This window comes from Mauremys mutica, chromosome 6 (assembly GCF_020497125.1).
Source record: "Mauremys mutica isolate MM-2020 ecotype Southern chromosome 6, ASM2049712v1, whole genome shotgun sequence".
Taxonomy (NCBI): domain Eukaryota; kingdom Metazoa; phylum Chordata; order Testudines; family Geoemydidae; genus Mauremys; species Mauremys mutica.
In genome coordinates this window covers 27,341,225-27,363,813 of record NC_059077.1, presented here as the reverse complement: position 1 = coordinate 27,363,813, position 22,589 = coordinate 27,341,225, and the positions used below count along the sequence as shown (strand labels likewise).

Sequence of the window (22,589 nt, the reverse complement as noted above, 5' to 3'; positions counted from 1 at the left end):
CTGTGCTCCAACTTGGGCCCTGAGATCTAAGCAGCTGGACTCCTGTGCTTATGCAAAGCAGTAGTGAAATTACTGGGGCTCTGCACAGGGGCAGTGTCATCTTGTACAAAGTTCTTGTACGAAAATGCTCTATAGTGTACAAAATGCAGTGCAGGATCAGAGCCTTGATTTTGTAAAACTGCCAGTCATTACTGTCCATTTCTCCAACAGTCTGCTTTGCCTGTGCACATTTTTCTTATTTTAATTTTTCAAAAACAATCTGGATACAAAACTACTGCCATTTACAACTGATGTTGATTAACCCCTATAGCTTAATCATATCCCCACTTCAGATAAACCCACCTCTCAGGGCTGTTTTAGGAAAACAGTACCCAAGTCTTACCTTTTGTTTAATTACTCTGGGATAGTATTTCACTGATCGAGCCCAGAAGGAATATCTTTCACTATTTCCTGCAGGATTATTCAAATCTAGATAAGCAAGGCCAGCAACAGCCGCTGGATTTCCTCCCTCTACATAGGGATCACCTCTAATCTGATTCTGACTGGTTCCTACACATTCAGGGATGAGAAATACAGAAGAGCAGCATTGCAAAATGGGGATAACATGTAGCAATAGAAATTCCACAATATAATGCAAATAACTGTGCAAGAAATTAAAGGGCATATCAGTAGAGAATTTAATATGCACATGTATCCTAGAATGGTAATAGTGGGCCAAATCCTGAAATGGGGTTTCCCAACCGTGGGAGGTCCTGACTAGGGCAGAAGTGCAGATAGGGAAAGCAGCATGGCTGTGGAATCATTCCAACTCCTTGCAGCAGAAATGCTGTTGTGAGTAAAGATGCGAGGAGGTGGAAATGGTGCTGATGGTGCCCACTTTATAACTTTTAGCCCAATGGCAAGTTGGACTAAAAGTTATACGGTTAGCACCCCATCACCATTCCTCTTTCTCCTCCCCAGATTTTGAGTGGGACCCACTCTGGTGGGCAGCCTCGGAGCATGCCTACCAGATTGGTTCCCACAGTGAGATAGGCACTTCTCTACCTACCGTCCCCTACTTTGTGAATCTCACTGGGGCAACAGGTAGATGTCCAGATGCCTAGAGTAAGGCATTAGTGCACCCAGAGGCACCTATGGAACTGTTACAGTAGAAATTTAGGGCCAAGTGAGTTAAGCACTTACAGAACTAGGTGGCAGCCAGCCAGAAGGTTTGTTGATCACACTGGTGCATACACCTGGGACTTAGTCTTCTAAGTACCTTTGTGGATCTGGGCCGTGGCAACTGTGAATGAGTATGGCTCAAGGGATGTGGAAGAGAGGCTATCCACAAATCTTACCACAAGGTGGGCTCTAATCAAGTCAGGCTGGGAACAGCTGTCATAAAATCATAGCTATGTTGGGCTGGAAGGGACCTTGAGAAAACATCTAGTCCAGCCCCCTGCACTGAAGCAAGACCATGTAAACCTAGGCCATCCCTAACAGGTGTTTGTCCAACCTGCTCTTAAATACTTCCAGTGACAAGGCTTCCACACCCTCCATTGGAAACATATTCCAGAGTTTAACTGCCCTTATCGTTAGAATTTTTTCCTAATATCTAACCTAAATCTGCCTTGCTGGAGATAAAGCCAATTACTTCTTGGCCTAGCTTCAGTCCTCTTTATAACAGCCCTTAACATATTTGGAGACTGTTATTAGATACTCCCCCTCCCCGTCGTCTTTTCTCAAGACTAAATAAGCCCAGGGTTTTTTAACCTGTCCTCACAGGTTGGGTTTTCTACACCTTTATCATTTTTGTTGCTCTCCTCTGGACTCTCTCCAATTTGTCCACATCTTTCCTAAAGTATGGTACCCAAAACTGGACACAGTTCTCCAGATGAGGACTCATCAGTGCCAAGTAGAGAGGGTAAATTACCCCCCATGTCTTACATACAAAACTCCTGTTAATACACCCCAGAATGATATTAGCTTTTTCCACAACTGCATCACATTATTGGCTCATTTTCAATTTGTGATCCACTAGAACCCCCATATTCTTTTCAGCTACTGCCTAGCCAATTATTCCCCATTTTGTATTTGTGCATTTGATTTTTCCTTTCAAGTGTAGTAGCTGGCACTTGGCTTTATTGAATTTCATCTTGTTGATTTTAGGCCAATTCTCTAATTTGTCAAGATCATGTTGAATTCTCATCCTGTCTTTCAAAGTGCTTGTGAACCGTCTTAGCTTGGTGTCATCCACAAATTTTATAAGGATACTCTCCATTCTGTTACAAGACATTAATGAAAATATTAACTAGTACAGGACCCAGGACTACCCCTGCGGGATCCCAATAGATAGGTCTCCCCAGTTTGACATAAAAAATTGATATCTCCACTTTGAGTATCGTCTTTCAACCAGTTTTGCACCCACCTTTATAGTAATGTAATCTAGACCATATGTGAACATCCTGGGGGCTGTGTCAAAAGCCTTACTAAAATCAAGGCATATCACATCTACTGCTTTTCCCCTATCCACTAGGTCAGTAACCGTGTCAAAGAAGGAAATTGGGTTGTGGGGGTATGATTTGTTCTTGACAAATTCATGGTGGCTAGTACCCTATTATCCTGTCCTGAGAGATGCTGAGCACTTGCCATTCCTACTGGAGCTCAGCACCTGCCAGGATTGGCCTAGTGACCAAAGGGATGAAAGGGACTGGTTTATATTTGTTTGTTCTGCTCATTCCACCAATTTACACAATATTTTGACAATTGTGATACCTTTTCCAAGCTCCTCAAATGTTAACCCACTTGTATCTGAAATCTTGATTATGTCACCAGATATGCATCATTTACAATGAAAACTCAGTCCCTCTTATCTGAAACCTGTTTATGCAAATATATTCCCTGTAATTCCATTCAGATAGTCAGGGTTCAACTACATCCAAAATGCCCTTCTGTTTTATTGATCTCCCACACTCCCATTCTGACATATCCTGCAGTGCAAGAAATCTCTGTGCCGTGGAATCATTTACCTGAAGAAGATTTTAACAGCTCATCCAGTTTTGAGCAGGTAGTCTTTTTCGTTCTTACGATTAATAAGTTCCAACCTGATGATGAACATTTGTACATGTCTGTAATACTCAAACCTGGAAAAAAATAGATCCAGTCACCTTGACAGTAGGCTGAAAATTAATTTCTGCTTTTGGATTCATGTGTGAGGCTCCCATTGACTGAGGGCCCACTTTAGGAATAGAACAACTGCAACATTTTCTTGCAGGAGGGGACAACTACAAAGCAGATCCCATGCTAAGGGTTACCAGTAACCAGTAGCTATCCAAGAGCGACACCTAAAGATACTGGCAGAGAGCTGAATGATGTATTTGCCTGATATTTTATTTCCTGTTTTCTGATTTATCCTTTTTCTCACCCCACCCCTGCCCTTCCAACTGTGGTAGTGTGTTTGAGTATCACCATATGTGCAGTTTTGCCCTTTGCTTTATTTTTATTTTGTTCTGCCTTTGCTAGAGATGGACTTTACTCACACCTTGTATCCAAACACCTCTGAACTTTGGGGCTGTTCAAAAGCCAAACCAAGATTGGGATCCAAATTTTTCAAATGGCCCTTTAAGTTTATAACGTGTGGAACCAAATGTAAAATACGCTGAACCCCAAATCCAAATCTCCCTGAACTTTGAATGTTCAACACCCAGATCAGGATCTAAAGGTAGTGGCTTGAGCCCACCTCTAGTTTATTATCGATAAGGAGAGTCTGTGGCGACTGACTGGTGAGAAAGCAGTCTCTTTATTTTTGTTTTATTTGTTAGCTGGGAGGATCTAGGGAGGAGTTTCTTGACTTGTTCATTCGCTTGGTTCATTGTAACAAATGCTCCAGTACTCTACCTTTTGCTTTGATTTTTTCAGTATCCATATAAAAGAGAACTTTGTAATGTCCTCCCAGAGATCCAGAGTGCAGGAAGTGAGTTCCAAAATGTTCAATTAATCTTCGATATGCACTATATTCATAGACAGCAGGAAGGTTGGCAAGCTCTTTCCAGAATGGCTCCGTAAGAGTTAGAAATTCTGGGTTGTTATTAATGAATTGAGCAACTTCCACATGATTCTCAACAACCATGAAGTGGTTACTCTAAGAGGATGAAAATAAATCAGTCATAGAGCTATTTAAAAATGGAATGGCTTCTGCCAATCAGCTTATCAGGATCCTGAACTTGCTAATGGACAATAGTTTCTACAACTGTTCAGTATGTTACCCCTGCATTCTGATTCACTCCTGTCCTCAGGACTTATCATTTCTGTATGGCTCTTGTGATAAGGTGGTCTGTTTCTTTAAGAGACCGGATTTTTGTTTTGTTTTGTTTTTCCCTTTGAGAGTCTGTTCTTCCTCCGGATTTAACGGTTTCCTGTTTCATGTGATAGGACCATCTGAGTGAATGTGATATGAATAGTGTGGGAGGTAGACAAAATCACTATTTTTTTCCTTTTTAATAACTGCAGCATTCTTCCTTCACTCTCCACCTCCCAAAAAAGCTTCAAAAGGACAAATAGGCGAATGCATATTCCTGTATAAAACTTAATGGTGGTTGTCAGGCATTAGGAGCCTGGCAGAGCCTGATTAATGAGCCAGGCTGGAGACAAAGGTACTGCAGGTCAGCAAAAGGGAAACTGAGGCACCAGAAAATTCTCTCCTGACTGGTCTGGAGAACCCTTTTCTTTATAAGTTCCCCACTCACTCTTGTCTTTGTGATAGCTTCTCAGACACATGCCCACAATAAATATGGTCTTCTCAGCTTTTCTTCCAGTTAAAAAATAAGCATTATTTTGAACTTATTTACTGTAAGTCTCAACATATGTAATCAGTGTACACATTTCAGTGTACTAACAACAGAAGGGTAGTTTCTGTCAATTTGGTGGTGTAGCGGGGTGGTGTCCTTCGGGGCTTAAAACAGCCCAGGAGAGGGCTGTGGCTGGGGCAAAAAGGGATTAAAAGCTACAGCTCTAAAAGCTGGGCTGATTGGAGAAGTGGCCGCAGCTGGGCCACACCCTAATCAGGCCAGGGAAGCCAGGAGCAACCATTCTCTCTCTGCCTTTACAGGGAGAAGGGCCTGGTTGCTAGGGAGTGTACCTGGGTGCCCAAGGTGGAGTAGGGCTGGGGGAAGGCAAGAGGAGCTGGGGAGCTCTGGCCTGGAAACTGCTGCAGGCCTAGGGTAAGGCCAGCTGGGTACTGGGGTTGCAAAGGGGCAGCCCGGGGTAGGCAGAGGCAGCAGGTCCAAACCCCTTTGCCTATGATGACTGGCTGATACTGCAGTCTGCCCCAGTGAACGGGGGCTAGATGGAGATTGGGCAATAGCCGAAACTGAGGCAAAGTGGGGATAGTGGGTTTGGGGTTCCCCAGGAAGGGGAGACCAAGAGTGGTGGGGTACTGCCAGGGGGCAGCACCCCAGTTAAAAGGGCACCAGAGTCCAGGGAGGGACACGGGGGCCAAGAGGACAGGTGGATCACTGGCCTGCAGAGGGCGCTCCTGGCTGGAAGTGAGCTAATTCCCGAGGACAACCAGCAGGAGGTGCCGCAGGGGTGAGTCCGCCGTGCTACAGGTGGCAATCATATTATGAGCTAAAAACATATTAGCCTTCAGCCTCTGAGTTTATTTAGCCCAAGATACTAATATTACCTCATAAACGGGAAGCACTTAAATTATTGAATTAATACTTGTTTTAGTTAACTCAAAATTATAGGCACAGTGGAGACAAAGTTACTTTACTGAGACCTTTACCTACTCCTTTATAGAGTTCAATTCTGAAATACAATTTTGCTTGTGGATAGGAAAACAAATTTTAACCCCTCATTGTAGATTTTTTTTAAGTTGCCTCTAAACACTGAGGAATGTAATAAAAAAGGCAAAGAGAAAACAACATTTAAATGAACTGTTCAGAAGAAAATTATCAGCATGGACAATATTATTCAGTTATTAGCCAGTGTCTTTCTTTCCTTATAGCAAAAGCAGCCAATAAATCAAATGAATAGATAATAAGCAATTACAATGTTAAAAAATGAACTAACATAACCCTGTCTAATGACCTCTTTGTACAGATCTTTGTACAGATTGTTTGTTTTGTCTAAGTTGCACCAAAACTAACAGGATAAAACAAAAAAATTGTCATGGAGATGTTCAAATTATAAAACAGCATTGAAGGAAGTAAGACTTTAATTGTTCGTGGGAAATTCTAAGCCAAAAAGACAACTTATACATACCTTTTTGCTGCTTTCCTCCTGTGTCTTTTCTGAATAGTAATGGCCACTGTTTGATCGTACATCGTGCACTGTGTGTTTCATATAAGACCAGCTACTATTGTAAAACTCATAACTAAAATCATTCTGAATTTTCACCTAGAAAAAATGCAGGAAAATGCAGTCCTTTATGAATGGGCGTTAGAAGCACATGCACTTCCTGGCACAGAGAGACTAGGAAGATTTCTGTGGGTTGAATACATTCTAGATAGTGTATGAATATAGGACAAAGCAAACATCTTTATACAAACATAGCAGTAGTAGGATTTAAGGACTGACCCAATTCCCACTGATGTCAATGGGAGCAGGATCAAGTCTATTAATGATATGACAATGAACAAAGCATCCCTCTGAAAGGGATGTAATATGTCTCTGCAAATGTCCTAAGAAGCGTATGTATGCTATACTTCTAAAGAATGAGCAGGTTGCATTAGCTGCTCATGCTCAGAGAAAACCAAGTGAGGACAGACCTCTGTACTCAGTAAAGATCTGACCCTGAGAGATGAAGACTACGTCTACCACACTTTGGCCCTCATCTTGCAAACGTTTATGCACATGCTTAACTTTAAGCCATTATTTGGTTATAATCTTCTCTCTGAAGCCCTCAATGAGTTGAACACATTCCATGGGCACGCAATGTTTCAATTAAAATAAAGGGTGCATAGGATCAAGACCTTGATCTAAGCAATAACATTCAGGGTTCTGTTCCTTTCTTCTAGTGATAAATCCTCCACTTAACATTAAAACTAATAAACATATATACAATTTTCTGGGAAGAGATAAACTTAACCCTAAGTAGACACATGAGGTAGAGGGGGAGGGATAGCTCAGTGGTTTGAGCACTGGTCTGCTAAACCCAGGATTGTGGGCTCTATCCTTGAGGGGGCCATTTAGGGATCTGGGGCAAAAATGTGACAGTACTTAGTACTGCTGTGAAGGCAGGGGACTGGACTCAATGACCTTTCAAGATCCCTTCTAGTTCTATGAGATAGGTATTTAATTCTGGTGTAACTTGGCATAACTCCATTGATTGACAGAGCTATGCCAAATTTCACCAGCTGAGGAGCTGGCACATAGTCTCCAACACTATTTTTTTTGCTGTTGGCAATCCTGTTCCTTAAATGCATGGCCTGTTCAGGAAACAGTTACCCAGCTCAGTTCAGTTCAATAGTGTTGACTTCTCCTCTCTCTGGATTTAATCTTGTGAGAGGTACTGAGTATTGACTTCCCCAGGGCCAGATTTCCAATTAGGCACAATAGAATCATAGAATATCAGGGTTGGAAGGGACCTCAGGAGGCCATCTAGTCCAACCTCCTGCTCAAAGCAGGACCAATCCCCAACTAAATCATCCCAGCCAGGACTTTGTCAAGTCTGACCTTAAAAACCTCTAAGGAAGGAGATTCCACCACCTCCCTAGGTAACCCATTCCAGTACTTCACCACCCTGCTAGTGAAAAAGATTTTTCTAATATCCGACCTAAACCTCCCCCACTGCAACTTGAGACCATTACTCCTTGTTCTGTCATCTGCTACCACAGAGAACAGTCTAGATCCATCCTCTTTGGAACCCTCTTTCAGGTACTTGAAAGCAGCTATCAAATCCCCCCCCCCCATTCTTTTCTTCTGCAGACTAAATAAAACCAGTTCCCTCAGCCTCTCCTCATAAGTCATGTGCTCCAGCCCCCTAATCATTTTTGTTGCCCTCCGCTGGACTCTTTCCAATTTTTCCACATCCTTCTTGTAGTGTGGGGCCCAAAACAGGACACAGTACTCCAGATGAGACCTCACCAATGCCGAATAGAGGGGAATGATCATGTCCCTTGATCTGCTGGCAATGCTCCTACTTATATAGCCCAAAATGCTGTTAGCCTTCTTGGCAACACTGTTGACTCATATCCAGCTTCTCATCCACTGTAACCCCTAGGTCCTTTTCTGCAGAACTGCTGCCTAGCCATTCGGTCCCTAGTCTGTAGCAGTGCATGGGATTCTTCTGTCCTAAGTGCAGATTTCTTTTGGCCCAATCCTCTAATTTGTCTAGGTCCCTCTGTATCCTATCCCTACCCTCCAGCATATCTACCACTCCTCCCAGTTTAGTGGAATCTGCAAACTTGCTGAGGGTGCAATCCATGCCATCCTCCAGATCATTAATGAAGATATTGAACAAAACCAGCCCCAGGACTGATCCTTGGGGCACTCCACTTGATACCGGCTGCCAACTAGACATGGAGCCATTGATCACTAACCTTTGAGCCTGATGATCTAGCCAGCTTTCTATCCACCTTATAGTCCACTCATCCAGCCCATACGTCTTTAACTTCCTGGCAAGAATACTGTGGGAGACCTTATCAAAAGCTTTGCTAAAGTCAAGGAATAACATGTTCACTGCTTTCCCCTCATCCAGAGAGCCAGCTATCTCATCATAGAAGGCAATTAGGTAGGCACGTGCCTAGAGGTGCCAGCATTCTAGGGGCACCTTACCTCTCTAAAACTGTGTGCAACATGAAGATCAGCTGTAGGCAGGGGGGCACTGAAGATGCTGTGCCTAGGGGCACATAAGGTGAAAACCTTGGACTTTCCCCTTGGAGGCTGGCCAGGTGAAGGAGCCACCATCTAACTGAACCAGCAAACCAGACAGCTGGGGCTGGCTGAGTGCATGTTTGCCACAAGGAACTCTTTCCAGGAAGCTTGCCACCCTCATGAAACCTTTCATGTTTCACATTATTCTCCCAGGTCTAAATATGACTCTAAACACGGCTATAGTAAAGCAAACATACTTGGAATGTGTAGGTAAGAAGGCTTTCACTCAGTCTGTAGTATTCTCTCTGATCACCACTAAACACCTTTCTGCACTGTCCACCAAAACTTTTAGTGTGAATCACTCTTCCCCTAGTCTCACCAGAAATGGCATCAAAGCTGCAAGAGAGAAAATACAAACGATAGCGTAAGGCAGCAGAGTCACCGAGAAGAATGCATGGTTGACAGGATGATAAAACTACAAAAAGTTACATCTGCATATAACAATCAAAAAAGGACTTCCTGTGTAGTCAGCAAGTTAGTGCACAGCAAGCCAGAGAGGGAATCTACAGTGCACTAGCCGCCTATGCGGACACTGCTACCGTGCACTAAAAGTTCCATAGTGAGCACTGATGTACTGATGTTTGAAATGAGAGTATGCCAAAATGGAATTTTTAGTGCACTGTATTTTTAGTGCACTGCAGCAGAGTCCACATGGTGAGTTAGTGTGCAGCAAGCTAATGCCCTGTTGATTTACACCCTGGCTTGCTATGTGCTAACTCACCATGTAGACAAGCCATTACATAAGAAAATAGGACACTATATTATAGACTCCTGGTGGGCATAAAAGTGCCGCACATACATACTAGAGTATGGAAAGTAAAATGCCATTCTTAATTGTGTCAGCAATGACTACAACTTAGATAATGTTTTTACCCCTCTTACCCAGATACAACTTTTAGATAATGTTTCACCTCTTAGCTCAGAGAGCCGAGAAGCTGCTAATGCCAATATATTTATATCCATGGCAACTGCTTATGTTTAGCTATATCTGCAAAATGCCCAATCCATTACCAAAACTCCCCTTTACTCCATCTGAGCTAAGATCATTCTCAAGGCGATAGGGCTACATTAAACAAGTTAAAGATAATCATTTTGTTATGCTAATACTTCTGTCTATGTAGCTGAGGTCATTAAAGAGTATAGATCCACAATGCTATTGCATAGCAGTATTCCTTAAGGAAAAAGTAACTGCTGTTGCTATGCCTGTAGAAACTGGTCTATAACCTATCCTGGTTATAGACAACTAGTTTGCAACATTTCATTTCCCTGCCCCGTGGACCCGACCGGCCCCCCCGCCCCTGCAGCCGGTCCATTTCCAAACCGCGCCAAGGAAGCATCTCTATGCGCTCGTGCTCCACACCCTTCACTTCCTCACCCTCGTGTCCCGCCCCGACACCAAGTGGCGGGACCTCCTGCCACCTCAGGAGGGTGAGGAGCCCCGGTGGGCCAGCCTGTACTCCACCCTGGTCCCGAGGCCTGTCAGGGATATCAGTTGGCGGCTCCTCCATGGGGCCGTGAGCACGGGCGTGTACTTGGCGCGGTTTACCCCTGTCCCAGACACCTGCCCCTTCTGCGGCGTGAGGGAGACCCTGGCGCACGTTTACGTAGAGTGCGCCAGGCTGCAGCCCCTATACCGGCTCCTCACCAATATCCTATTGCGTTTCTGGCTGCACTTTTCCCCCCACCTCCTTCTCCATGCACTCCCTATCCGTGGCCCCACGAAGTCGCGGGACCTCCTGGTCAACCTCCTCCTCGCCCTGACTCCTGCGACTGTGGGGCTTGTTTCCAATCCTTAGTCCGTTCACGTCTCCGAGCGGAGTTCCTCTGGGCGGCGTCCGCTGGCTCCCTTGATGCCTTCGAGGAGCAGTGGGTGCTGTCCGGGGTTCTCTGCTCGGTGTCCCTGTCAGGCTCCCTTCTTATGACCCTTTGACCGCACTCCTGTCCCTGTTCTTTTATTAGTTGTCCCCCACACTTAGTGGGTTTCTGAGGCCCTGTGGAACCTCCCCTTAGGCTGGGGGGGATCCATTAGCATGGGGCGGGCTTCGCCTGCCCCGTTTCCCGGAAACCCAATAGATACACCACCAAACAATTTATTGATTTGCTTTGAAAATGATATTGGCTAAGCTGGGGACCCAGACTGTGAAGGGTTAAAAATTTTCAATGGTACCAAAGTGTTTTTACTGCTTACTCCAGGCATCTGACATGGATCTTCTAGGTGAAACATGTTTAAATATTAAACATTAATGTACTTTTGATGATTAAGCTACTATTAAAACCTTTAATGTTTTAAATAAATAAAGCATCTAGAGCCAAATATGTTAAAACTCTCAGTTTCTGGTCATCTTCTTAATAGAAAAAAAAAACCATTTCATTTCAAATTAAAAAGATGTGTTTAAGTTGCAGAAGTCCAAATGTTTCAAATCATTGTTCAAAATCAAAAGGCCAGATTCATAGTTATACTCTGGCTGGTTTAAGATGCTTCTGTGATGCAAGACAGCTATAAACCCAGTTAAAACAGGTTCCCAGCTGCTTTGTATTAGTGGAGCCAGAGCACAGCAGCCAGATCATAGTAGTGAATCTTGTCCAAAAATTATACCTATATTGAGATCTTAGGCCTGATTCTCCACCACCATGCACCTTGTTTAATCATCACACTTATACAAAGTCATTATAAAATGCTACCGTTTTGATTTGGGTGCATTTTATATAGGCAGGACACAGGTGTCAATGACTACTCAAAGTGCAAGTCAGGGAAGAACTAAGCTCTTTTATAAAATAAAAGTATAAAATTTCAGCTCATAGGGCCAAATTCTGCAATCATATCTCTGTTTGAAGTCAATGGAAGTTATATGTGTGTATCTGAGGAGAAAATTTCACACCCATAACGAACATATGGCAAAGCTATGAAGTCCTTCAATCATCTGTTTAATCTATCTAAATTGGCAGACGGGAGCGAGAAAGAGGTTGTAATGTGCTATACACAGTACATGTGCATTGCTGCCTTCTGTTAGGTGGAATGCCTGCTCAGAAACAATTGTTAAAGGATGTGTTACACTTTAATGAATGCCCTCTACAGAGACTGTAAGCCCTAATTCTACTCTATCGAAAGGAGACTTTTCTTTAGTGCAGCTGTTTGTCCAGCACCTAGCACAATGGGGTCCTGGTCCATGACTGTGACTCCTAGGCACTAAGGTTAACACAAATAGTAAAAATAATAGTCTTGAGATCTGGAGCTGATCCCTCTGAGGCATGTGAGCAGGTTAACTAGAGGCTAAGATTTGTTGTAAAATGCTACAAAAATACAACTTAAACTAGCACAGATATTGATGTAACAGGCAAGATGAGATCTGCAGAGAAGCTTACCCAGCTCCGGTAAGTTCTGCATTAGGAGGCATTTTATCAATGTCACAAGCCGGTCTGCTCTCTTCACACTGATCCTCATCAGCACCGTCTTCCTCACAATCCTGGTCTCCATTGCACACCAGAGATTTGCTAATGCATTGACCTAAAACCAAACCAAAAAAAAATCTCAGGGAAAGGGGGAAACATGTTTGTCCATCTGGATACACAGCAGCTAAAATTAAAGTATGTTAATTAGCCGATTTAATCACACATTCTCATTTTGTGTAGTTCTAATTAAAAACAAGCTTTAAGAAAAATTATGGAAACTCAAGAAAAAACTCAGACTCAGGGGCCTGCCTCTGTGACCGATATATCACTGGAAGACCAGGGTTCAAATTCTGTTTTTGGCAATAGACAAAAATCAACACTAGGTCTCTAAAAAATGACACTTGAATTGAACTGAGGGCATTGCAGCACGTTTTAAACATATAGCTAGGGTTGCTGGAGTGTATACACTAGAATGCGCCTTTAATTACGTGATCATCTATTGGGCCTGATTCTTCTCTGCTTTAGACCAGTTTTACTCCATTGTAACTCCACTGAAGGCAGGTGAGTTACTCCTGATTTACACTGGTGTAAGAGAGGGGAGAATTGGGCTCATCATTTCCACACCACCCCTAACTCATTCAGTGTGCTGATTGGCCAGTGGTTGTGAACTATGCAATTATAACACAGAAAATCCATCATTCAATTTATTCTGATGTAACTAGGAGCAAAATTGGGCCCTCGGTGTGCAGGCTGAACAGTGAACAGTGGGCATACAGGAGTGCTGGTGTCTTAATAGTATGTGATCATGTATAATAATATAGCGGGGCAGGGGAGACGCATGGAGGTGGGGCCCGAAGCATCACATGCCCCTCCCCAATTGCCTGCCGTGGGGCAAGGACCCAGCAGCACCCAGGAGTCAGAGCTTGAGTGTGGAATGTGATGAGTTCTGGGCTACTAATGACTTCGGCCCTTGGTGCAGGGAGTTTGTTTATAAACAGAGGCAGGGTGATTAAGATAACAAAGGGCTTGTCATTAAATTAAATTAAGGATCATTAGATGATCCTGAAAGCATTCCCAGGCACTCCAGTTAAAAGACAGGAAACAAAGGGTAGGAATAAATAGCCCATTTTCAGAATGGAGAGAAGTCAATAGAGGTGTCCCCAGGGGTCTGTACTGGTCTGGGATCAGTGCTGTTCAACATATTCATAAGTGATCTGCAAAAGGGGGTAAACAGTGAGGTGCCAAAGTTTGCAGATGATACAAAATTACTCAAGATAGTTAAGTCAAAAACAGACTGTGAAGAGTTTCAAAGGGATCTCACTAAATTGGTTGACTTGGCAATAGGGTTGCCAGCTTTCTAATTGCACAAAACCGAAAACTGTAGCCCTGCCCCTTCCCCAAGGCCATGCCTCCTGCCCCAGCCCTTCCCTGAGGCCCTGCCCTCCACTCACTACATTCCCCCTCTCTCAGTGGCTCTCTCTCTCCCTCACCCTCACTCACTTTCACTGGGCTGGGGCAGAGGATTGGGGTGCGGGAGGTGGTGAGGGCTCTAACTGGGGGTATGGGTGGGGCCAGAAATGAGGGGTTCAGGGTGAGGGAAAGGGCTTTGGGCTGGGGAAGGGGGTTAGGGTGCAGGGGGGTGAGGGCTCCATCTGGGGGTGCAGGCTCTGGAGTGGGGCTGGGGATGAGGGGTTTGTGGTGCAGGAGGGGGCTCTAGGTTTGGGGGGGTTCAGGGCTGGGGCATGGGGTTAGGGCTCAGGGTGGGGGGCATGGGCTTACCTCTGGCAGCTCCGGTCAGTGGCACAGCGGGGGGGCTAAGGCAGGCTTCCTGCCTGTCCTGACTCCATGCTGTGCCCCGTAAGTGGCCAGCAGGTCTGGGTCCTAGGCAGTGGTGCTGCAGGTGGCTCTGCGTGCTGCTCTTGCCCATAGGCACTGCCTCCGCAGCTCCCATTGGCCGCAGTTCCTGGCAACTGTGAATGCAGAGCCAGTGCTTGGGGCAGCGCATGGAGCCCTGTGGCCCCCCCACCTAGGAACCAGACTTGCTGGCCGCTTCCAGGGTACAGCACAGAGCCAGGACAGGTAGGGTCTGTCCCTCCAGTGTGTCAGTAAGGTAAGGCATATATGCACAAAGGGACCACAGCAAGGCTATATAGTGGATTAATAAGGCTGTGTCTGATTTTTGGCCTGTGAATTTCTTTCCTGTAAAAACTGGAGCTTTCATCCTTTGATTTTATTTAACTCATAATACTGTGATTGTCTGATAAACAGGAGGCACCTTTACATAATCCTCTTCATAACTTTAAGTATCAGAAAGTTATGAAAAATAAAGTAAAATAAAGTACCTGAAAAGCACCTGAACCTATCACCACAGCCCTCCTCTGTTGGGCATCCTCTCGTAGGAACACATTGTCGTGTTTCAAAGGCACTCCCAACACACGGGTTTCCCCCATACTGGCCATAAACTGCTATTGTCCGTCTGCGAATCTGAATGCAAATCAATAGAAACCTTTAGAAAGTGTAAACCTAAAGCAGAAATATTAGACTGCTTTCATGACAGCACAACAAATCCTTTGCTGTAATTAATTGAAACGTTTATTTACATTTCCTGAAAACAAAGACACTACTCCTCATGTTACTACAAACTAACAACGTATCAATAAAAAATGGTTTAACAGAAAGGACTCTACTCTTTTTAGCCCTAGTAGACTAATCAACCCAATTGTTCTGTTCTAACATCTAGGCGCCAACTGCAACTAGTACGAGCCAGTTGAAAATACTGTACTCTTTTTGCATTTTATGAACATTTTTAATGGCGTCAGTCACTCTTGGAACTGACCTGCCAGAACTAAAATAAAACAGCCATCGATCCCAAGAGGAAGCAAGAAGTGCAAAGGAATATGACAAAAACTAAAGTTAGACAAACTGGAGTTTTATTGCATCTCAAAAGAAATTCAGGTTCATGTCAAGTCTTGAGAGAAAGTACACGCTGGCCCTTTTTTAAGCTGAACCCATCCATCCACCTATCCCTAATTAATGACTTATCAAAGGAAGCAATAAGGAATCTAAAAATCAAAAATATCTCTCACCTGAGTGAAAGTGCCAACATAGAAAACTTTCAGCTTGTTTCTACTGATTCCTATTAGGAATGGGATGGAAAGGAATGGAGCAGTTGGGTCATCCAATAAAAACTAATAGAAATCAATAGATATCAGCTGAAGAACTATACCAGAGTTTACTTGAATTTCCACTAGGACATCTTTTGTAACTATCACCAAAATGAAAACTGCTGAGTCAGTTATGCTTATGCTTATTATCCTCCTTCCTAACATCAATGTCCTTTCCTTCTTCACTGTCAGCTCTTAGAATATCGCATCCTTGCAGACACAAATCATATGCTTTAGGCTTTTGATACTCTTATAGATATAATGCTACCATAATTATTATAAAAAGGCATGTTGAGAAAGGCAAAAGAAAAAAAGCATTAATAGCATTATACCTGAGTCTTAGTGCAGCCATCACATTCAGACCAAGGGCCATAAGGATTCCAGTGGCAATTGACTGGAGAGGAAGGACTGCCTCAATATTATTTTTTGCATTATTAAAAAAACAGAAACAAATTATAAGGAATTGCAATGTCTCTATTCATAAGCATTAGAGCCAAGTTTTCAGACACAGCTAAATGAATGTTGATTAAAAATATGGAGCCTGATTGGGCTCCTACTGAAACCAATGGGATTCACTCATCCTGCCACAGAAGATTAAAACTGACTCCCAATCCTTCTGTCTAACCACTAGAGAGACAGGAGAAACTATTCCTGAAGAGGCACACATTCAGTCCTGAATGCTCGCATAGACCATATCATAATGATACACTGGGAGCCAGATTGTGTCAACAGCACAGCCCTGTGTCATGGGGATCACGGGGAGGCCAGATTGCAGTGGGAGCTCCCTGTGGAATTCTCAGGCTCAGCCAGAATTCCCAGGAAGTGCACAATTCCCAGGAAGTGCTCCCCCTGGAGCTTGCCAGCTCTTCCAGTGTGTACAGAAGGGAGGGACGCAGTAGCCCGTCTCTCACCACACTTCCCACCCCCCGCCACTAGAGTGGTTGGTGGCACTGACAGTGCTAATGGGGAAAGTGGCTCCACTCTCAAGGAGCACAAGCTAAGAGATTCCTTTAATCCTCTCCCCATGTGTGGACCAGCCACGTCTATGTAAGCACTTATATATAAGTATATTAAACAATTCATAGTCATTCTTTAGCATACACAATTCCAAATAAATACTCACCCAGAAAAAACTGGAAAGAAACATGTAACTTCTACCAGAAGGAAAAACTCAAACACCTGAACAAGAAGGAGGGAAAACATTAATTAATTTTCGGTTTGTTTTGCTTTTTCTTTTGCATGCGTTTTGTCAGCTTTGGGACCTGGTCGGCAACCCTCACTCCAGCCAAACTCCAGTGCAAATAAATAATAATGGCACTGCTAATAATGATGTGAAATCTGAACACGCAGCAGATTAGCCACCCAAACCACATTTTCTTGTTTGTCTACTTTATTGCAGTTTTATCTCATTACATTTCTCAGCCAGGGATCTTCCTTTTTAAATTAATATTTCATCTAATTCATTTCACTCGTAGAAATTAGCTAAGTGATTGTCTTACCTTCATGTTAGGAGAAAAGCTCATATACCCAGCAACTCCCAGGGAAGAACTGTACCTTCGCTGGGACTAGGGGGCAAGTCAGCAGCAGCAGGAGTCTGTCTGGCTGGCTCTTCTGGAGTCTAACTCTGCCTTGCTGTTTTGCTTTTCTTTCACAGAAAGACTGAGTAATACAGAGGAATTTTAATCTTAACCCATTTAATCACCTCCTGGGACACAAACAGCCTGTTCTTGTAGCTGCTCAATGTCTTAAAGACAGAATAATATACATATAAATCAAGGCTTGGCTATGCTAACTAGGGCTGGCATGAAACTATGGGAAGGACTCACAGAAAGAAAACTAAGTTTCTCTCCCTTTTTTCTATGGTGCAATGTCTTTCACTTTTCAGAGACCACAAGCTAGCTCTGACCTCAGTTATACAAACTCAGAGTCACTTCACTCTCTTCAGTGGATGGAGTTACTCTGGTTTACAACTGTACGACTGAGTTTAGATTCTGGCCACAAATCCTTAGTGGTGATGCGCAGTAGCAAGCCTCATCTCCACACATCAGCTTCTACCATGAAAAATCAGGTCGGGGCCAAGTATTCAAGGTCTGGATGCAAGTTTTGGTCTCAATCTTTCAATTGCCCCTGTAGCCCCACAGAGCCTCATTGATTTCAATGGAACTCCATGCAGGGAGCTGTCTGTGTGGAGGCAGTTGCAGGACTGGGACCTTTATCTATGGGATAATCTCACTTTCTCAGAATTTTACTCCTTCCCCTACATGCCCTCTCACTTTCTCCCTACGTTCGTCTCTTCCACAGTGCTCTCTCCCTTCTTCAGGAATTGCCCCCCCAATCCAGAAACACCATTAAGATGTTGCAGCTGGGGAAATTTCCATTAATTTGCACCAAAAGTAGAGAAAGTCCTTACGATGGGGTGAAGGTATTCGTCCTCCCAGGAAATTCTTTGGATGATACACACCATTCTGTACAATCTAGTGTAATCCAGAGGTAAAACAATTGCTCTTCAGAAGTATTACTCTGCAGCAGAAGGGTAATGAACATTCTACAGAGGAGTGGGAGTCCTTGCTGTGATGTAGTAACTTCTGCATTGCACTAGGTGGAGGCTGTGTGCAGATTCATAGGTTCAGAGTTTAAAGCCTGAAGGAACCTTAGATACCTAGCCTGACATTCTGTATAACACAGAACAAGGCCAGCTCCAGCTTTTTTGCCACCTCAAGGGGCGAAGCAAGAAAAAAAAAAGAAAAAAAAGCCGATCTGCAGCACTTGGGCGGCAGCTCAATTGCACTGCTTTATTCTGCTGTGGCAATTCAGCGGCGGGTCCTTCACTCCCTCTCTTCCTCTTCAGCAGCAGCTCAAAGAGGTGGAGAGGGACTGAGGGACCAGCTACCGAATTTCTGCCGAAGATCTGGACGTGCCACCCCCCTTTCCATTGACCGCCCCAAGCACCTGCTTGGTTCGCTGATGCCTGGAAAAAAAGCATTAATAGCATTATACCTGAGTCTTAGTGCAGCCATCACATTCAGACCAAGGGCCATAAGGATTCCAGTGGCAATTGACTGGAGAGGAAGGACTGCCTCAATATTATTTTTTGCATTATTAAAAAAACAGAAACAAATTATAAGGAATTGCAGTGTCTCCATTCATAAGCATTAGAGCCAAGTTTTCAGACACAGCTAAATGAATGTTGATTAAAAACATTCCATTCCACACAGACCATTAATGTTCACCCACTTACCCCTGCATTGAGCTCAAAAACTTGTGTTTGACTAAAGCATAAGTTGTGTTTAGCTAAAGCATATCTTCTAAGAAGGCATCTAGCCTTGATGTAAAGATATCAAGAAGAGATGGAGAATCCACTACTTCCCATGATAGTTTGTTCCAATGGTTAATCACTCTCGGTGTTAAAAATATGTGTCTCATTTCTAATTTGAATTTGTCTGGTTTCAGTGACCAGCAATTGGTTCTTGTTATGCCTTTCTCCTCAGATTGATGAGCCCTTTACTACCCAGTATCTTCTCCCTGTGAAGATTTTTATATACTATAATCAAGTCACCTCTCAGCCTTCTTTATGATAAACTAAACAGATTGAACTCAGGTTGACAAACTAAACAGACTGAGCTCTCTTATTATGAGGCATTTTGTGGCTCTTTTCTGTGCTCTCTCTAATTTTTCAGCAGCATTTTTGAAATGAGGACACCAGAACTATACACAGTATTTCAGTATCAGCCTCACCAAAGCCACATATGGAGGTAAAATCACCTCCCTACTCCTACTCACCTGTTTATGCATCCCAGGAATGCATTAGCCCTTTTTGCCACATCATTGCACTGAGCTGATTGTCCACTATGACCCCTAAATCCTTTTCACTGTCACTGCTTTCCAGGATACAGTCCTTCATTCTGTCGGTATGGCCTGCATTCCTTCTGCCTAGATGTGGATTCCTAGATTAATTATTCCTTGCTCCTAGATCTGCGGTCATGTTTCTCTGTTTAAGTCAGGGATGATGATGACCTGTTTGCTAAAAGAAAACAGTTCCAGAGCCAATTTAGCTGTATCAGGAGCCTGCTTCAGAGACTCTTCCGGTTCTTTAATGGTGAACCCTTTTGATAACATGATCTAAACTGTTTGAAGATACCTGGTACTTGTTTCTTTATTATTATACTTGTCTTAGCTCATATCCAGGACTCGGGGTCCTTATTCAATTTGAACTCATTGCTTACACAAGCAACCCCCCCCCAACTCCTTCCTCCCCACCATCTCAAAATGAAGTCAGTCTTCTCTGTTGTCTATACACTTTCTCTCCTTGAAACTAATTGATAGGATGGAAGAATATTGCAAAGTCATAGTTTGTCCTTTTTTTCTGTCACTAAGGCCATGTCTACAATACCGAGTTAAGTCAACTATCATAAACCACTGTAATTACATTGCTTGTGCATGTTCACACAATGCTCCTTGTGTTGGCGGAGCACATCCACAGTTGGTGCTGTAGCACCGACAGAGAGAGCAGTGCACCGTGGGTAACAATCTCACTGTTAAAATCGCCACCTTTTCCTGCTAGGAGTTCTGGGGATGGATTGCAGTGCATCATGCGGTGCATCAAAAAAAGAAATAGATAAGTTCATGGAGGATAGGTCCATTGATGACTATTAGCCAGGATGGGCAGAGATGGTATCCTTAGCCTCTATTTGCCAGAAGCTGGGAATGGGCGACAGGGGATGGATTACTTGTTCTGTTCATTCCCTCAGAAGCACCTGGCATTGGCCACTGTCAGAAGACAGGATACTGGGCTAGATGGAACGTTGGTCTGACCCTGTATGTTCTTATGTTCTAATGGGGGCGGGATCACTGCCCCATGAAGGAGTTTTCTCCATCTCATGATTCCAAGGGCTTCTGACTGCATTGCGTGTTGTTTTTCAACTGCCCCTGTAAACTTTGTGCCTGCCATCTCAGCTGTGTGGAAGCTGGCAATTCCAGACTGCTACTGGTCAGTCATGAATCAGTTTGGAGTTGGGAAGGCCACTGTGGAGGTTGCGGTGATGCAAGTGTGCAGGGCCATTAATCTCCTCCTGCTACAAAGGACTGTGACTCTGGGTAATGTGCAGGAAATATTAGATGGCTTTACGGCAATGGGATTCCCTAACTGCAGTGGGGCGATAGCCGGCATGCATATCCCAATTTTGACCCCAGATTATCTTGCGACAGAATACATCAACAGAAAGGGCTACTTCTCTATGATATTGCAGGCCCTGGTGGCTCGTTGGGGTCATTTCACTGACATCAACGCAGGGTGGTCAGGGAAGGTGCATGACACACGCATCTTCAGGAACACTGGCCTGTATAGAAAGCTGCATGCAGGAACTTTCTTTCCAGACCAGAAGATTCCAATAGGGGATGTGGAAATGCTCATAGTGATCCTGGGAAACCCAGCCTACCCCTTACTCCCATGGCTCATGAAGCCTTACACCACAGAGCACTTCAACAACAGGCTCAGCAGGTACTGAATGACCGTTGAATGTGTGTTTGGCAGATTAAAGGGTCACTGATGCTGCCTATTTGGCAGTTAGACCTCAATGAGGAAAATATTCCCATGGTCATAGCAGCCTGCTATGGTCTGCATAACATTTGTGAAGCCAAGGGGAAAAAGTTTCCCCAAAGGTGGAGTATTGAAGTGGATCACCTGGCAGCTGATTTTGAGCAGCCAGACACTAGGGCTATTAGAGGGACTCAGTGGGAGGGGTGGGGGGGCTATACAAATCAAGGAGGTTTTGAAGGAGCATTTTGACAATGAGCTCCAGTAATGTGTCTTTCTGTAATGAATTGAGCCAAGCATTGTTTACTTGCCACATTGAATGACCTCTGTAATGATTCCTGCCAGAAAGTTAATTGTGGTCTGCAAATGTGCCGATTGCCACTGTGTATGAATTTCTGTTGCAACCACCCTGTGTAGGTCACAAATAAAGAATCCCTGTCTTTATAAGACTAAATTGTTATTAAACAACAATACACAGATTAACATTTCTTACAAGGGACATGACAGTGAGCAGCACCCTCTGATGTGAGGATTTCACAGCTGAGTGTAAATGTAGCTGCCATTACGGGAAATGTCCCTACGGGTGGAGTGCAAGGGGTATTGTGATGGGCCAGGAACATAAGAGGAATGTGTGTAGGGAGTTTGGGGAGTCAAAGAAGGCAGTTCGGTATGGGATGCAGGGGGAGTCAAGCACACATGTGTTCCACCTTCCATGCAATCAGGGACCTCAGCATCTCTATTTGGTCCTCCGTGAACTTTATTTTCTACTCCTGACCCTGTATTATCCACTTCTGGCTTTGTCTCCTCTCCTGGCTATCCATTTCCAATTTTTCATTTATTGTCTCTCTCCATGCTCTGTGTTCACTATCGGCCTGATCTGATGATTGCAGCACTATGCAAAACTCCTCCTCATTTGCTTCTTTATCTGACAGAGGTGCTACGCCAGTGTGTAGGAGCTGGCTCTCAAGAAACAATAAACAGAGTCTGGAATCAGAAAAGTTACACACGCCTCTTTCTCACTTTCCCTTGCAAGCATGAAGCATGGCCAGAGCACCAAACATGGTGAATTCGGCCGGGGGGGATGGTGGTGCAAGATGGAACAAAGGGTCTGAGTGGGTTCAGAAGGGGATCGATCAGTACAAGAACCTAGGGACACTATTCTGAATACTGGCACCATTTTCAAAAAACGGGGGTGATTGAAGCTGAAATCACACTACTGATGCAAGGGTGCATCTCCTGCATGCGTGCAGCTTCAGACTGGGTCCATATGCTGCTCACCTGGGTGTTGCTTTGGTTCCTGCAGAAGTAATTGCCGATTGTCACGGAAAAGTTTTCTACAATGGGGGAAGAAACAAAGCAGCTCTGCCAAGGAACCTTTGGCAGAGGATTGCAGAGTATCTGCAGGCAAGTTTCCTAGAGATCTCTATGGAGGATTTTGGGGAGATCTAAGTGGGCATTAACAAACTTTTCTGCATGGGACCCTACTGCGTGGCTGCATAGGGGAATGTGAAGCAGATGCAAACAGTATCTAGTGTTATTAATTTCTATTCCTTCTCTCATGTGCACCAAATAACAAAATAAAGGACACCTCTACCTCATGTCACTGGGCACTATCAAAGCAAAATGAGCTCCTCTCTCCTGCTTCA

General features: G+C 44.0%; 1 protein-coding gene across 1 annotated transcript in view; it reads right to left on the bottom strand.

Moving 5' to 3' along the window:
* The window catches only part of C7 (complement C7), a 41,132-nt gene extending 24,016 nt beyond the window's left edge, over positions 1 to 17,116 (bottom strand). The window contains exons 1-10 of the mRNA XM_045021653.1: positions 16,910 to 17,116; positions 16,534 to 16,589; positions 15,743 to 15,818; positions 14,589 to 14,730; positions 12,220 to 12,361; positions 9,054 to 9,192; positions 6,244 to 6,378; positions 3,877 to 4,120; positions 3,009 to 3,122; positions 383 to 549 (exon numbers count right to left, since the gene is read on the bottom strand). Of these exons, the coding sequence (XP_044877588.1) occupies positions 383 to 549; positions 3,009 to 3,122; positions 3,877 to 4,120; positions 6,244 to 6,378; positions 9,054 to 9,192; positions 12,220 to 12,361; positions 14,589 to 14,730; positions 15,743 to 15,818; positions 16,534 to 16,589; positions 16,910 to 16,933 (1,239 nt within the window). The 5' untranslated portion in view covers positions 16,934 to 17,116. The remainder of the gene's footprint in view (positions 1 to 382; positions 550 to 3,008; positions 3,123 to 3,876; positions 4,121 to 6,243; positions 6,379 to 9,053; positions 9,193 to 12,219; positions 12,362 to 14,588; positions 14,731 to 15,742; positions 15,819 to 16,533; positions 16,590 to 16,909) is intronic.
* Between the last annotated feature and the right edge of the window lie 5,473 nt (positions 17,117 to 22,589).